General features: G+C 35.3%; 1 protein-coding gene across 2 annotated transcripts in view; it reads left to right on the top strand.

Annotated features, from left to right (window-relative positions):
* Positions 1–17805, top strand: part of PPP2R2A (protein phosphatase 2 regulatory subunit Balpha) — an 83724-nt gene that overhangs the window by 47014 nt on the left and 18905 nt on the right. For both annotated transcript variants that reach the window (XM_077780105.1, XM_077780106.1), the window contains exon 3: positions 4409–4506. In XM_077780105.1, the coding sequence (XP_077636231.1) occupies positions 4409–4506 (98 nt within the window). The remainder of the gene's footprint in view (positions 1–4408; positions 4507–17805) is intronic.

Genomic DNA, 17805 nt, shown 5'->3' with positions numbered 1-17805 from the left:
TCCCAGCAAGAGGATGCAGATCTCCCCCATGGCCACAAGAGAAACCAACCCTAACCCTCATTCTCACCCTCACCCACATGTCAGAGCTAATAATTATTTGCTCACCTAATATATAGTAATTATTGTTAATTACTACCATTTATATACACCATCTACTAATTTTCTGTCTGTACCCTGTTTTGTTTATTATACCACTTAAGAAATAGGGAAGGTAGGTAACAAGAAGGAAATGTTGTGTCTGGTGAAATATAAACAGACCAGCAATACTGCTGTTGTCACTCGCACCACCACCAACCACCACTCTGCCCCCAAAAGAAAGCAGTGATTTCGCCTCTTGAGGATGAAACCCAGGCTGCCAGTGGTTTACAAAGAAGGGAAAGGGAGGGTTGGAAGAAATGAAAATTCCATTTTATAGAATGCATTATAATCCTTGGTTTTATAAGATTTAATGACTCAAAAACATGTATATTAAGTTTTCTTACTAAAAATTTGTGCCTTTTAAGTGCTGTCTTTAAATGTTGCTTGGAATTCAATCTATGCCTAAAATTGCCCTGTGTTGACTTAGGGCATAGTAGGGCAGTTGACTAATATTCTTATAAAAGAAGATTAATATGGGCAGTTTTTTTCATTGTGAAATAACATTTTTATTGGCCATAGGAAATATTCTTCTTTTTTCTTTAGAAGAGGAAGTTTTTGTTCTTTGATTTTTGTCGTTTGTTGCTTTACACTGTTCAACTAAGCAGTGGCTTGGTTGGCTGTTTCTCAGCTTTTCTTTGTTCATTGACTTTTGGCAAGGTGAATAACAACAGACACCAGTGTATTAAGAATATCTATAAATCGAGGGGCGCCTGGGTTCCTCAGTCGGTTAAGCATCCGACTTCAGCTCAGGCCAGGATCTCACGTTCGTGAGTTCGAGCCCCGCATTGGTCTCTGTGCTTACAGTTCAGAGCCTGGAGCCTGCTTGGATTCTGTGTCTCTCCCTTTCTCTGCCCCTCCCCCACTCGCGCTTGCTCTCTCTCTCTCTCTCTCTCTCTCAAAAATAAACATTAATATTTTTAAAATATCCATAAATCAAGAAAGTTGCATGCTTTTCACCCATTATTTCTGTTCCTTCCTCTGTGATTTAAAGTGGGTTGACTTCTTTGGTGTGTAGGAACTTTGGTTCTCGTCTTTTTTCTTTCTTTGGTACGTAGGCTGGTTGTTTAATTGTTTCTAGAATTCCTGGCCTATGTCAAGTGTGCCTTTTAAAATTTTGTACCTTATCTGTGAAGCTGGTTCACTATTAAGCATTTATGACATCACTTTACTTTGGAATTTTAGTTGTAAAATAACCATTCCTGGGATAAGTGACCATTGTAAGAACAGAAGTCTTGTTATTCCTGTTACTGTTTGCACTAAACTATGAGTCTTTTTCTTTTCTTCCCTCCCCTTTTCTCTTCCTCCTCCCCCTTCTGTCTCTTGCATGCACACAGACACACAAATACACACTTCTCTTTCCTTCCCCGCCCTGCCACATATTCACTGACTGCATTATAACTAGCTTTGTAAACCAGTACTATCTTTAGTACCTTGGGGAATAATATATTCTTGTGAGGATAATATAGATGTGGACTCAGTCACCAGCATTCCTATCCCACATCTCTTCAGTCCTTTTATCATAATGACCTCCTTGTTGACTTAAATCATTTCTAGATTCTTTTTCTCCCGTCCAGGTCACTTAAGACAGATCGAGATTTCTCTCCCTTTGGAAATTGAGCACATTCTCCTGCATACCTATCCCTCTTGCTTTTCACTAACTCAGCAGGGAGGGTAGTCAAGTTAGTCATACCCTATTAAGTCATAGCCATGACAGTTCATCTACCTAACAAGGAGTTGTAATTTTTTTAATTTCGGTGAATGCAACGATTGGTAACAGGAAAAAAGATGAAATAATTTAAATACTCAGCCACCTCTGCCTGTTATTCTGTTGTAATGAATCTGGTGTTGGTATTAGGTGTGAGCATTTCACCAAGACTTCTAGGTTCAAAAAAAAAAGTATTTTTGGTGTCACATGACTTTGTATTCAAATTAATTAGTTTATTTGGTGCATTAGCTCAAGAAACCATAAACTAGGGGGAAACCATGCACTGGGGGAGATTGGCTGAGTTGGACTGACAGCAGAAAGAATTTGTGTCTCCAAAGTGATGCTTGTCTGATGGTTTGAATGTAAAATAATTTTTATTATGTATGGTTTTTAACCTCATTCCCTGTTTTTAGAACCTGATCTTCAAATAAGAAATGACTCCATATATTGTGTCTGTTATTGTTAGCTACTGCTTATTCTCTCTCTTAAACTGTGTTCTAATGTACTTTAAGTACAGGACTCTGTATGATTTTAATCCTTCAATATAGTCACTACAGAAGTAAATACAGTACAGAGAACCCAATGAATAGCTTTTACGTGTGATTTCTTATTGGGCCCATTGTTGGGCAGTAGTATGTTGTTTAATATTTACATTGTAGCTTTTCCAGCTTTGTTTTATTGTTGATCTTTAGTTTTGCACCATTGTGATTAGAAAATGTACTTGGTATGATTCAAGTGTTCTTAAATTTGTCATATTCATTATTGTCTGTTATGTGACTTAACTGGGGGATTCTCCTGTGTGTACTTGAAGAAAATGTGCATTCTGTTTTTCTTGGATGGAATGGTGTGTGTGTGTGTGTATTTATGTATGTGTGTATTTATATATACATATATATTTTAGAATCATGTATTCTCAAGTATGTCTCAAGTAAAAAATATTCTTTTTGAAAAAGAAAAAAAGATAACTGAGGGTACTCACTAAAGTAAAGCATGCCAGAGGGAGGTGAGTGAGGGGATGGGTGAATAGGTGAAGCAGATAAAGGGTACACTTGATGAGCACTGATGTGCTCATATATATATGATGTGTAGACTTACTAAATCACTATATTGTATACCTGAAACTCATACAACACTGTATATTAACTGCACTGGAATTAAAAGTAAAAACTTACTGAAAGAAATAGAATGGCTTTTTAAAAATTATGTTTGTCTTTACAGAGCAGTCCATTATATTCAGTTTCACACCTTTATGTTACATATACAAACACTAAACTTATTTTTACCTTCTGATACCACTGACCATGGTGGGCTTCTGGGATAAGGTTTTTAATCTGGAAGTGGGGTGCTATCCACACCTTCTGAAATAGTATGCAAATATTTGTGTGCACTTAAGCATGCAGTTTTTTGGCACAGCACGTGTAACTTTTGGTAGGTTCCCAGAGTATTCCAAAAAGATAAAGTGCCTTGGACCTAAACAATGGAGGAAGCAAAGAAAGCTTTCCAAAATCAAGATGTTCTTGGAAAAATCACTAGAAAGAAAACTATAAATGCAGTGTTGGACAGGTAATTGATAAAGATACGTTGGTCAGTAATTTTTAAAATTTTAAGATACATAATGTTCTTTATTATATCAAATTAACATTCTTAAATTCTTACAGTGAGCTGATACAGATCAGAAAATGAACTTTCTCTTCTAAAAAAAAAAAAAAAAAAAAGCCTTTTACTTAAAGTGCATATGATGAAGTCTTTCCTAATTTGGCTTAATGCTTTATAATGAAGAACTTGTTAATAACAGTGGTGAATTATACAGTATAGTTGCTGTATCTTAATGCCTAATTCTGTGACTTAGATTTTTTTTCCCTTAGAAAAATGACTCTCATGTCAGTAAGCAAGTGAAATACTATATAATTTTATTTGAACTTACTGTGAAATTAACACTGACTTCAGGTGTAACAGGACCAATTCTAGTAGCCTCTGCAGTGTTGGTAGCCACAAGAGGGCTGTGCATATTGAAAATGCATGGCATAGAGCATTTCTGCCGTGTGTGTGTTCTGTTCGCAGACTTTTGTTTCTGAGGCTATAATTTGAATTAACTGATTTTTGACTTAAAATTTCATCTAAAGTTATTTTTACATTTAAAAATTTCCCCCATTTCAATTATATCTGCTTTATTTTCAAAGGCCTCCTTTGGGTTTGCATAAAGAAACTTATCAAAAGTATATAAGAAGGAAAATGATGAAGATAATTATTAAATGCTTAATGGTACTATCATAAAATGGCTCACACATTGTTGATTACACTCATGATTTTAGTGAAATACCAGTAAACGACTAGTATTTAAGTATTACTTGTATTCCTATTAAAATGGATTCGTACTGATTTATTCTAGAGAGAATGTGTTTTTGGAGAACCAAAATATTCATGAAAGAACCGTAGATTTACTTATTTCTGATGGTGGGTTGATCTGTAGGCCTGGAATGTATTAAGGAAAACATGCTAAGTTCTGTTTAAGTTGAGAAAGAAAAACTAAAATCATTTTTTCTTTGTTTTGTTTCAATTATACAGCAGATATAATTTCTACAGTAGAATTTAATCATTCTGGAGAATTACTAGCAACAGGAGATAAAGGTGGTAGAGTTGTCATCTTTCAGCAGGAGCAGGAGGTAAGTGTTTAAAGTTTAATATATCTAAATTTCAGCTTGCTCTTGGGGCTAGAACTTGTACTGCACTGGAGTATTTCATCAGAGGATTTTGGCTTTTTTTCTTTCTTTGTTTTTTAATGTTTATCAAGCAGAATATCCCAATGGATAGTTGGCTCTGCTTCTCTTAGCTGTGTGTGTGTGCGCGTGTGTGTGCACGCGCGTGTGTGTGTGTGTTGTTTTGACTTAAAAACACAGCGCTTTAATTGTTAGATTTGGTTAGAGAAAGGAGTGGGAAGTGGTGTTAATTAATCCAAGATTTTAACTGGTTTTGAAGCCTTGGCCCTCATTTTTTTTTCCTCTTAAAACTCCATAAAGCAAAATTAGTTTGATCTCTTCTCAATGCTTAGTTTGCTTTGTGTAATTGAGGGTGGGAGGCTAGTTTAAAGAAAAAGGTGTTGAGTTATTTTGACATCAGTTCATACTAATATTGTTACTGTTTTTAAATAAAACGGTTTTAAATGACAATTGCATGTATACCCATATAATGTAATTTATAAGCTCAGTACCCCCTTTTAAAGCAGAGTTGATTTGAAAATTGTTTTCCTTTTCTCTTTGAAGAAAGGAATTTCTCATTGCAGACTCTTGATTAAAGTGGGTTTATTTCGTTTTGGGTACAGCTTAGGCACACTTCTAAATCCGATTGACAAGATTTCTCACTAAAATTTTATGTTTAACAAAATTTGTCACACGATTTTCCTTTACTCTCTCTATCCGTTTGTAGATCAAAGTTAGACGTTATTTAAAATCATCTGTTTTGAAACATCCTATCCCTGTTTATATATCCAAAAAGAGTTAAAAGTAATGTGCATAAATTGCAGGGTTTTACAAATAGATGTTTAAATCATAACAGAGAGCTAGGTTTAAAGGATTGTGAAGTTCCTTAAATAAGCAAAGAATCTAGTAATAATACTACTACTTTGCACTTCTATAGCGCCTTTGACCTGAGGATCTCAAAGTGCTTTACAAACACTAATGAATTAATCCTCACAACACCCCAGTGAGGTAGGTAATTTAATTTTAAAAGAAATGATTAATAGTGTCTGATTAGAAGATGCACAAACACTAAATATGTCTCCTTTTATTTATTTTTTGGTTGGAAGACAATATGGAAAGACTCCAGCTTTTCTTGACAAAGACTGTTCTTGTGGGAAGGGGGGAGGCAAAATCAGTTTTCTGTTCCTATTTTCAGGCAACTAAAATCTTGACCATAGGAATCTTAAAATACTTAGAGTTGAAATGGAACCTTAGATCATTATAGTTTCCCTTTCTATTGACAAATGAGAAAATTAGGATTTTAAGAGATCACTTGATTAGTGTGGCAGAACTGACAACTAGAACTCAAAGTTTCTGATGTGTCATCTTTTAATATTCTTCAGTGCCTTTCATCTTAGATAACCAAAATATGAACAGCAATTTTGTTACTCAGAATTTAGAACTGACATACTTTGCCCTTGATTTTTTTTGTTTTTTTAACTGGACGTTAATGATTGTCTACACTTAGCATTTGTTTTAAATAAAGGTGTTTGGAGCTTTCAATAAATCTACTAGGGGTTTAATAAGTGTACTCAAAGTAATAGTTGAAAGCCATCAGTAGTACGTTAAATTGGAATAAAAGATCTAACACAGTTACTGAAACTGTTCAAACGTTTCACTTGTATTGGCAAACAAGGCCCCATATTTGAAGAATAGATTTCCTTTGATTCTTTTCTGAAATTCCATTGAAGATCCTAAAGTGCTCATATTTAAAATACATATCTTATAGTAAGGAGTTAGCAAAATGACTTTCTGAGAAGGACCATTGGTAGCAAAAACAGGACTTCCTTTTTCACGTATCTGACACTCTTAACAGTATTTAAGAATTCAAGATAGATGTATTGTCTAGAACCTCAGGTTAGTAGTGTATCTTGAGAATTACTTAAAGTATCAATATTTTTAAGCGATTAAATAATCATGAGGTAATAATTTACTTCTTCCTCCAAAACTTTATCTTGTTAATATTAATTTGGTGCCTGTTACCTGATTTATTTTCCACATTTTAAAGCCCTGTCTTATATGGAGCTTCTAGTATAGGGGTGTCTTCAGGACACTCACTGTCTGCATCACTGATAACGTCTGTGGCTTACATGTAGAGGCACCTTTATATAAGCACCTAATAGATTAGATTTTTATGAATCCACATCTGTTACATCTGTAAAATAGTGTTATAGTTTGAAAAGTGGAAGAGAACTTAAAGATCTTTTCCTAGGTTTTAGATAGTCCCAGGAAAGGTTTATATCAAAAGGTTGTATTGCTTAGTTTAATAGCAGAGCTCTGGAATTAGAACTTAGATCTCTAAATTTCAGTTCAGCTTCTTCTAACAGTTACAGCTATTAAACATACATTCCAGGGGACACTGGTGCCTGTCCAGTGAGCATTTCTTAGTGTCTCATAATGATGCTAGCCCTGCTTACAGAGCACAGTGACATTTGCATTATGGTGGCTCTGTCTTCTCACCTGGTAGGTAGTTGGCAGGGTTCCTTGCTAAACTTAACTTGGCACGTCAGACTGACCCCTTTAACTCACCTTTCTCTCTCACTTCTTTTCCCCTTCCAGTGTGGCCGGTCCCCTTCCTGTCATCCTGTCAGGTACCTCTTGCTACCTATCCATCTGTTCCACAGTCAAAGAAACTGGGTGGTCATTTAGAAGGTCTTCATTCTGTGCTCTCTTTGGCAGCACATATACTAGAAGGTCTTCATTCAGTTGGAATATGTTTCAGCCTGGTGATCCTATAACATTTTTTGTTGTCATTTAATAGTATTTTTATAACTAATATTCTTATAGTTTTCTATTTGACAGAATCTCTGTGATAGAAGCAGGTCATGTAGGGAAATGAAGGCACAAGAGTAAGGTGATTCCCATGAGGCATCCCACCTGTCATGTGGTCAGTAGGTTTTGATACCCTTTCCAGTGTTTTGATATCCAGTCCAGTGTTTGTAGCATGTCCTAAACAGGTGAACAGTCTTAACTATTTTCATAACTTACATGTAATAGCTTTTGACAACAAGTAGATGGTGCGATATATTCTTTTTGATAATGAAAATATTAATAGTTCTTCTTGGGAGATTCCAAGCAACTATTAGACTAGGTGGTGTTGGTGTTCCATATTTTAGTTTTATGGGTGTTCAAGTTAGGTGCTCAGCAGTTGTTGAAATTGCTGATTTTCTTTTGACATTGGATTGCTCACACCTTTGGTTTTCTCTGAGGCTTTCTGATCCATCTGATAGGTTCAAGTGTGGGGGGGGTGATTTTTTTAAGGGACAATTAAGAAAGGTGAGAAGGGAGATGTTCCTCTTTTTTTCCCTTTCTTCCTAGATTATTATATAGACCTTTGTTTTCTGTTTTCTAGGAGTGCTAGTAACTTTCTAGGCTTTTTCTCATTTTGGGGGTTCTTAATTTGGCAGTCCCAAAACTCCTTAAGATTTAGGAGAAATCTTAGAAATCATGCTTATCACAAAAGATGGGTAGGAGGTTAGGGCACCTGGATGATAACAGTTGTTAAGCTTGATATCGGTGTAGGACATGATCTCACAATTGTGAGATGGAGCCCCCCATGTGGGAAGAAGTGATTAGTTTCTTTTGTATCTGGAAATAAATACACAAGATCTGGATACCCATCTGTCAGGAATATTATAGAAAGAGTACATGAGAAGTTTAAGAAAATACCATTGTGGTTTCTTCTAAATTGAAGTATCTATAAAATAAGGTTCCTTTTCTTAGCTACCAGGCTTTAACTGTTTTCAGTTTTCATTCACTTTTTGATCTAAGTTTTGTGTTTTTCAGAGTATAAAATGTTAGAATCGCCTGGGAGCATGCGTTTCAAGTGCAGATTGCTGGACTGTGTCTCAAAACCACTAAAGAATGTCTAGAGCCCCAAGATTCCACTTTTACTTTTCTTTAAAAGTCGTTTGGGGACCTCATTTGATAGACAATGTCAGATTGAAGCTCTCTGCATTCCAGTACCAGGATAAGGATAAAAGCTCTATTAACACAGCATCAAGTTTATATCTGAAAATACATTTAAACTGTTTTCTCAAGATAGATCACATGATACATATAGAAAAGTGCACAAAATCACAAGTATACAGTTCTGTAAATTTTCACAAAACAAACACACTTGTGTACTCTTCCTGGATCAAGAAATGGGATATTCCCGGCCCCTCAGAAACCTGCTGTGTCCTTTCTGATACTGCTGCCCTCCTCTATCAAAGATAACTGTGAATTTGTTTTGCCTGTATTGAGTTTATTGTGTATGGTGCATTCACAGAAACTAAGTGCTAAAATTTATAATGTTTTGCAGGGGTTCCCTTTGGTGTCATGGATTTCTTTAGTAGCCTAGTCAGTTCTGTGGACTTCTCAGAATATTTTAATTTCATAAAATAACAGCAGTAGGAAGGAAACTATATTGAAAAATACTTTTCAAAATGTTTTTTTTTTTTTTTTTAATATTTTTATTTATTTCTAGGAGAGAGACAGCGTGAGCGGGGGAGGGTCAGAGAGAAAGGGAGCCACAGACTGAAACAGGCTCCAGGCTCTGAGCTGGCAGCCAGCACAGAGCCCGACGCGGGGCTCGAACCCACGAACCGCGAGATCATGACCTAAGCGAAAGTCGGACGCTTAACCGACTAAGCCACCCAGGCGCCCCTTCAAAATGTTTTTAAAAACACTTAATTATAGAGTAATTTTTTTGCAGATGATAACTGGGGTGTGGTTTTAAAACAAGTCATTTCAATATAAAAACAGGAGGACAAAACATAAAAGACTCTTAAATATGGAGAACAAACAGGGTTACTAGAGGGGTTGTGGGAAGGGGGAATGGGCTAAATGGGTAAGAGGTGTTAAGGAATCTGAAAAATCATTGTTGCACTATATGCTAACTAACTTGGATATAAATTTTAAAAAATTAATTAAAAAAATAAAAAAGTTTCTATAGTGACAAAGTGATGGATGCTGCTAATATGGTGTTTTATCACCTATATCCATAAATGAAAGAAATGACATTAGTGGGAAAAAAATACGTAAATTTCCACCACATCCAGGTTCACAAAATCCCTGGGTTCCATCCATGAATAGGTAGTATATGGACCCCAAATTACAGCCCCTGGTAATGAGGTCTCCTTTTACCAATAAAAAGACTCGGGTCCCAGACAACAGGTTTAATCCTTCAAAGCTATAGTTAATAAAGAGGTGAACCCTTAATTCTAGAATCCACATGTCTTGTTTCTCTGCCACAGTCACAAAATCTTATTTAATCATCACAGCAAAGTAATGAAGATGTAAGCACACCTCATGTGTCTCAATTTATTACCAATTATAAATGAATTGAGATTAGAGAAGATAAATAACTTTTCTAAAGTCACGTAACTAGTGAAGCAGGTAAAGCTAATTCTGTATAAATTGGAATGAATATCCACAATGCTGAATATTGTTTAATATAGAAAAAATGTGACTTCTCTAAGTAATGAGCCTAGGTGATACAGGTCACACAGGAAAATCAGTTTCATTATTTTATAATAGTAGGGAAATACTTGATCTTGAGTTTTTAATAGTAGCCATTAACGAATGATGTCCTTTCAGTGGTAGGCTTAGGAGGGAAACGTTGGAAAGAGTTTGGATTGAGAGTTTAAATACCTCATTTCTATTTGTTCATGAATTCATCCAGCCACCTTTCTTATTCTCCTGTCTGTTGTCCACATTTCTATCCAACCAGCTGTCAAACACGTATTAACTACCTAGTAATCTTTTGAGGTTCCAGCTCATTTGAGAATTACATTTTCCAGAGTGGAGCATCAATTTAAAGTGCCTTTCCTGATTGCTAAGCCTGTCAGTATGAATATCACTTAAACAACTGTTAGACAGGTAGGATTCTTCTAAATGTTATTTTTCATAACACTAGGTTAGATCTTGAAAGGATGCTTTTGACATATTAAAGTAAAATTATTTTTTCACTTTACCTGTTGCCCAGAAATTTGAATTAACCGTATTTCTTACATTGTCCTCCCAGATCCAAACAACAAAAAGCAGACCCAAATCTATGAAACTAATAATACCTAGTAATTTTAGAATTTACTTTTCCTCTCTCTGCCATCTTCTCAACCTCACACATACACCACTTCATTGTGTTTTTCTTATAAGTAATTTTTTCCTCTTAATTAAAAACTCATATTTATTACAGACAATTTAGGAAATATGGACAAGGGGCAGAGAAAGTACCTATAACTCCACCAAACAAAAACACACACTTTTGGTGTGTATTAAAGATTGTCTTTCTAAAATGAGATTATATTTAGGGTGGTAAATTTTTTCCCCTCGCATACTGTATGTAAAGATCTTTCGTGTTGTTAAAGATTCTAAATCATCATCTTTAATGATAATGTGACACTCCGTTACAGACACATACTGAAGTTTATTTAATGTGATCTCTGTTGTTAGATACTACGTAGATTAGGGGCGCCTGGGTGGCTCAGTCGGTTGTGTCCTACTTTAGCTCAGGTCATGATCTCACAGTTCGTGGGTTTGAGCCCTGCATCCGGCTTTGTGCTGACAGCTAGCTCAGAGCCTGGAGCTTGTCTTTGGATTCTGTGTCTCCCTCTCTCTCACCCTCACCTGCTCATGCTGTCTCTATCTCTCTCTCAAAAAAAAATAAAACATTTAAAAAAAAAGATACTACTTAGACTCTTTATTTCTTGCTTTCTCTTCTTTTTTTTTCTTTTCTGTTATGAATAACACTATAAAAACATTCTTGTAGTTGAAACTTGGAAGCACCTATTACTTCCTTAGAACTTCCTAGAAGTTAAGTAGCTAGATCTAAGGTTGTGAATATTTTTAAGTCTTATATTGACCAATTCTCTTATAGTAAACTTTACCAATTTATACTTCAACCAAAAATTTCTAAATACAGAGAAGAAGAAATAAAATCAACAAATAGATGATTAAAAAGCTATTTTTTTACTGGATTTTAGTTTTATCTAACTACTCTTAATACTTCCAGTTATTAAAATTGTTTCCTCTGTGTCCTGTTTTTCTGATGTTGTATTTATTAAATTGATTTGTTATAGGCCGTGTATTGTGAGGAGATTCTGTTCTTTCATGAGGCTGTGTTTCTCAGTTTTGTAGATTGGCTGCCTTTAAGTTTTGTTTACTTGTTTTTGTTGGTTTCTGCCTCTACATTATTTAGACATTTAGCTGTATTTCATATTTTCCCATTTCAATTCAACATCTGGTTGAAATTTATTACCCTGCTTTATATGATTTAGAGATCTTCCCTTCTACCTTCCTCACCCCCTCCTAAATCGACGGGCAGGTTATTCCAACATATATACTGATAATCTTTTCACAATGGCTGTTTTAAATGTGTCTGTATCAGACAAAACGTTCTTTTATAGAACTATGTCTATCTTTACTGTATTTTACTTTTTCAGTTCCTTAAGGGTGTTGAACTACTTTTTTATTTTCTTTCATATTGTTATTGAGTTGTATATACAGGTTTTAACATTTGTTGAATGTGGTTTCTTTCTCAAATAACTCCTTTTGCTCTTTTCAAAATAAATAACTTGGTCAGAATAAAGGGTGTTGCAGATTTGCTAATTTGAGGAACTGACATTAGGCTCCTTGAATTGCAGACCATTGTATGTTTTGCCATATCATGTTATGCCTAAAATAATGTGGATTGATTGGACATTAATTAAAGATGTGGGGTCCATTTGCTGATGGTTAAGCAGTCTGGCTCTTAATTTTGGCTCAGGTCATGATCTCACAGTTTGTGAGATTGAGCTGAGCCCCCATGTCAGCACAGCTTACTTGGGATTCATTCTCTCTCTCCCTCTCTTCTCTCTCTCTCTCTCTCTCTCTCTCTCTCTCTCTCTCTCAAAATAAACATTCACAATCATTTCATCTCATGAATAAAAACCAGTCTGTGTGTTAAACTTGTTCAGAGAGAAACCAACTCCTTAAGAGTCTTAAGTTGTCTAAAGTGTGTGTTGCTTAGTATATAGTATAGGACAGGCATTCAGTGAAGGGGCACAACTTACTATTTAATAAGAGCTGAAAAATCTTCAAAGTATTCCACTGCCATCATTGTGATCAGAAAATCCTAGAAATTTCTTTTTTTGTTCTTTACATCGATTGTGTTATAGCTTGTTTTATTCTAGAAAGTTCCACATATTTGCATTGATAGTTGTTTCTTATCAGTTATGAATTGATTTTGTTTTGTACCATTTCTGTCATTTCACAAGCCTCAAACTTTTTTTAAATTTTTTTAATGTTTAGGTTTTTAAGAGAGAGTGCGAGAGACACGAGCATGAATGGGGGAGGGGCAGAGAGAGGGAGGCACAGAATCAGAAACAGGTTCCAAGCTCTGAGCTGTCACCACAGGGCCCCAACACAGGGCTCGAACCCACAAATGGTGAGATCAAGACCTGAGCCAAAGTCAAATGCTTAGCTGACTGGGTCACCCCACAAGAGTCAAACTCTTTAAACTATTTGAAATAAAAAACAGTTGTTTGCCTGTTACAAATATAACATTAAAGGATCATTACTAAACTAAATTTTAGTCATGTTCTGTTTGGAAGCTTAAAAATTTATTGTCATTTATATGAGATGATCAAATAAAATACATTTAATTTTTTCTGAAATTTGTTATGTTTTGTTCAAGGAGCAAAGTAAATCCTACATTTTCATAAAGTTTCTTTAAAAAGAAGTAAGTTATTAGTAAAAAGCACAGCGCTGTTATTTATATTTAGAATTAGCTGTTATAGAATGTCAAGTGACATTCTTTCAGATNTGCGAGATCAGGACCTAAGCGAAAGTCGGACGCTTAACCGACTAAGCCACCTAGGCGCCCCAATTCTTGATTATTCTTAATATGTTTACCATGAAAAGTATGAAAACTATCATTTTCACAAAGAAAAAAGATAAAAATCCAAAATCATCCCATCTCATGGGCGCCTGGGTGGCTCAGTCTGTCAAGCATCCAACTCTTCATTTTGGCTCACGTCATGATCTCATGGTTTATTAGATGGAGCTGATCCCCTGTCAGCACAAAGCCTACTTGGGACCCTCCCCCCAGGCCCACCCCCCGCCCCCAAATAAACATTCAGAATCATATCATCTCATGAATAAAGACCAGTCTGTATGCATTCTGGGTGTTTTTGTTTTACAGAATTAGAATCATGTTGCACATGTGACTCCATAACTTTCAGTCTTTCTATCTGTTGGTGTTTGCTCAGGTTGATCTTAGACTAGAAGGTGAAGAGACTGTTGGCAGTAATTGAGTGGAAAGGAGTGCATGTGTAGTTTGGAAGAACATGCCCAGTCTGCTTTTACAACTTAAGTGATGAAAGTTAAATGAACATGGAGCTCGTGGGAGCTGCAGAAGAAGAGTAGCAGGAAACATTGTGCTTAAGTATTTAATATGGTTGATACACATTGATCTGCTGTTTAATGTAGTTAGCTCTAGTATTTAATAATTTACTTAATTTGGTGGATATTGAGGTTGTTTATGCATAAAGTTCATACATCTTTGCAAACATTGTTTTCCATGAGGTTATACTTTTGAAGTGGAATTGTTGAATATCTAAATTTTTAAGGCTCTCAATAAGTATTGACAGGTTATCCTCCAGAGAAGCTGTATAAATATTCATACTTCTTCCAGTAGTATATGACTTTGACCATATTCTGACCATTAAAACAATGGTCATTATCACATTTTCTGTTCATCAATTTAAGGACAAAAGGTTATTCCTTCATTTTTATTACTAACAGTAATGAGCAGTTATACATATATTTACTGACCATGTTTTATATAAATTGACAACTTTTGAACTTTGTCATCTTTCAAGAAAAGGTACTGTTATTTTTCGTAGTGATTTTAAGGACCTTTTACAATATATCCTATATAATATATAATTTTCTAGCCAGTACACATTTTTTAACCTTTAAATATTTCACTTCTTACTTGTTAGATGTCAGTCTTTCTCTGCTCTTTACTTTTGTCTTTATAGTAAAAAGTTCTTTTTCATTTTAAAATATATAGAAATACACCATTGTACTTTTGTTGCTTTTATTTATTTTTGAGCATTTAATTGCGCCCTCTGGAGTTTACTTTTGTATAAAACAAAGTTCCAGTCTTCTTTCCAAATGGTTGGTTGGTTCTAACACCATTGAATTTTATGGTTTTATATTTTGTTTTGGTTTGTTTAAACCTCAGGGGCATACTTGAATTCATGACACACCATGGTTAGCTCTTTCGAGCTTGACATAACCCTGGCGAGCTCCAAACCTGTGCACATAGGCGTGGAGGTGCATATACATTGCTTACGTTTCCATCCACCTTTCCCTATAGATGACAATAGAGATAGATTCATCTGTTCCTATAGGTAACAATTTAAATGTATTCTTATAATAATGTATTTTGTTTTTGTGTGCTGTATTATTGTGGTAAAATACCATATGACATGGAACTTCTCAACAATTTTCAGGTATATGATACAGCATTGCCAACCATATATACAGTGTTGTATAACAGATCACTAGACATCCCCTCCACCCCCAATCCTGCATAACTGCAACACTGTACTCCCTGAGCCACAACTTCCTACCCTCTTCCTGCTCCCAGCCCTTGGCAACCACCATTCTAACTTGCTATTTCTGTGAAGTTGGCTACTTTTGATACCTTTGTTTAAGTGGAACATGGAGTATTTATCATTTTCTGACTGACTTGTTTGACTTCGCTTAATCTCCTCATGGTGCATCCATATTGTGGCATAAGATTGTGGCTTTTTTTTTTAAGGCTGAATAATATTCATGTCCGTTTGTATGTCATGGTTTCTTTATTAATTTATCCATCAATGGATATTTAGTTTGCTTCCACCGCAAAGCTATTGTGAATAATCTCTTTGAGATCCTGTTTTAATTCTTTTGAATATATACAGAAAAGTGCAGTTGCTGAATCACAAGTAGTTCTATTTTGAGGAACTGCATGCTGTTTTCACAGTGGCTGCACTTTGTGTGCTACTTTTTTTACACTTTACTGAAATATACACAGAAAGCAGACAAAGCATTAGTAGATTATCACACAGCCGACATCTAGGTCAAGAAATAGAACTTTCCACCCTTCACATAACCCTTCTCATTCTCCTTCCAAGTCATTAATGTCTCCTTCCTCCCCTTGTAATATAAGCATATTTATAAGCCTGTCTTCTAACACTTAGTTTGATTTGTACTTTTAGAACTTTCTATAAATGAAATCATAATAAGGGTGTATCTAGCCTTTTTGCTCAGTATTAGGTTTGTGTATATATAATTTGCTCATGTTCATTGCTATATAATGTTCTTTTGTGTTGCTCACCTACAATTTATCTGTTATATTGTAAATGCAAACATCTTGGTTGTTTCAGTTTGTGGCTATTAAGAATAGTGCACCTATGAACATTCTTGATCGTATTTTTTGGTGCACTTGATCATGCATGAAATTATTACATCATAGGGTATACAACACAGTAAAAAGTTGTTTTGCCAATTTTATTCTCATGAACAACACGTCTTTGCCAGTACTTCGTCATTATCAGTCTTTTTAAATTTTCAAATATTTTGGAGGTTTTGAGTTGTCATATTGTACTTTTTTCTAACACTGTGATTTATCACCGTTTTATATGTTTATTGGCCATTTGATATTATCTTTTGTGAAGTGCCCGTGTTTCCTACTTGCATAGGAGCCGACATCAAGAGTTCCCTGATTATAGGAGAATTTTTAAAACAAAATAGCATTCTTTGATGCATGCTTGTTCAAGTGGCACAATGCTGAGGACAGGGAATTCTGTTTCCTTTTCCTCATATTTGCCCAAAGTACTTAGTTCATACTTGCTCACTGTCATGTCATGATCATTATAATAATATAAACATACCTCCCTAAGTTTTAGGGGAAATCTCGCTGCTGGCCAAGGATTCGGCTCTCTGCACTGCACTAGTCAGTTCCGGTGCACGCATCTGTTTTTAGGCCTCTTCTGTTTGTTACTGCTGCCATAATCTCTGCTATTATTCTTGGTTCTTGTTGATTTGTCTTTAAAAATTCCTTTATTGTAGGGGCCTGGGTAGCTCAGTGGGTTAAGCGTCATCAGACACTCCATTTCGGCTCAGGTCATGATCTTGCGGTTTGTGAATTCAAGTCCTGCATCAGGGCCACGCTGATAGTACAGAGCCTGCTTGGGATTCTCTCCGTCTCCCTCTTTTCCTGCCCCTCTACTGCTCGTGTGTGCATGCACACATGCTTGCTCTCTCTCTCAGAATATATAATTTAAAAAATTTTACTGTAATTTTAATGGAGTTTTGGGAATATAGTTGCTAATACATGAGCCCAGCCTGTGATCTTTAACTTTGTAGACCTAACTTTCTCTTTGTGTGATGTATTTTTTATTTGCCTGTTTAAAGAAAAAATGCTTTTTGAAATCCATTAAGACTTCCAGTCATCTCCATGTTTTGTTTTTGTATCATGTAATAGGTCATGTTTAAACCCATGTAATAATTACTGAATCTTTAGGATGAAGGATTTTTTTCTGTTTCAGAAGATAATGTTCATGTTTGTGCTTTTCTTATCATTTTATATATTATAACCCATATAGACCCAGTTTTTGCATATAGAACCATATGTTTTTGCCCTTGGTTCTCTATATTGCTTACCTGAATTAAATGGACCTTAATTTCTACTTTTTTTAAAAAACTTTTATTTTTTTATAAATTTTTTAATGTTTATTTTTGAGGGAGAGCGAGCACGCACAAGCAGGGGAGGGACAGAGAGAGGGAGGGAGACAGGATCCAAAGCAGGTTTCTGCTTTGAGTGGGGCTCAAACTCAAGAACCACTTCATGACCTGCACTGAAGTCGGGTATGACTGATTGATCCACTCAGGCGCCCTAATTTTTACCTATGACTAAAGTTTCACATACACAAGTTACTTGAAGATAGAGATTATTGAAGATAGAGTTTATTAAGTCGTTCTATATCACTAGGACTTAATGTAGGTAGTAGGAACTGTGCACTTCACTTTCTTAAGTTCAAAACACAGCATTCATATTAAAAATTGAACTGCTATGATAGGGGTTTTTTTGGAGAGTATCATGACAAACCTTTTGAAACAGTTTTAGGTAGAAGATTTGTTTTTTTCTAAAGTGATATTAGCATAAACTTAATGGATTGAGTTGCTCATTTGGTGTAAGATTATGGTAATGAG

Source organism: Crocuta crocuta, unplaced genomic scaffold (genome assembly GCF_008692635.1).
Source record: "Crocuta crocuta isolate KB4526 unplaced genomic scaffold, BGI_CrCroc_1.0 scaffold395, whole genome shotgun sequence".
Classification (NCBI taxonomy): Eukaryota; Metazoa; Chordata; class Mammalia; order Carnivora; family Hyaenidae; genus Crocuta; species Crocuta crocuta.
Note: the sequence above shows the minus strand (reverse complement) of the source record. Positions and strands in the feature narration are given on the sequence as shown.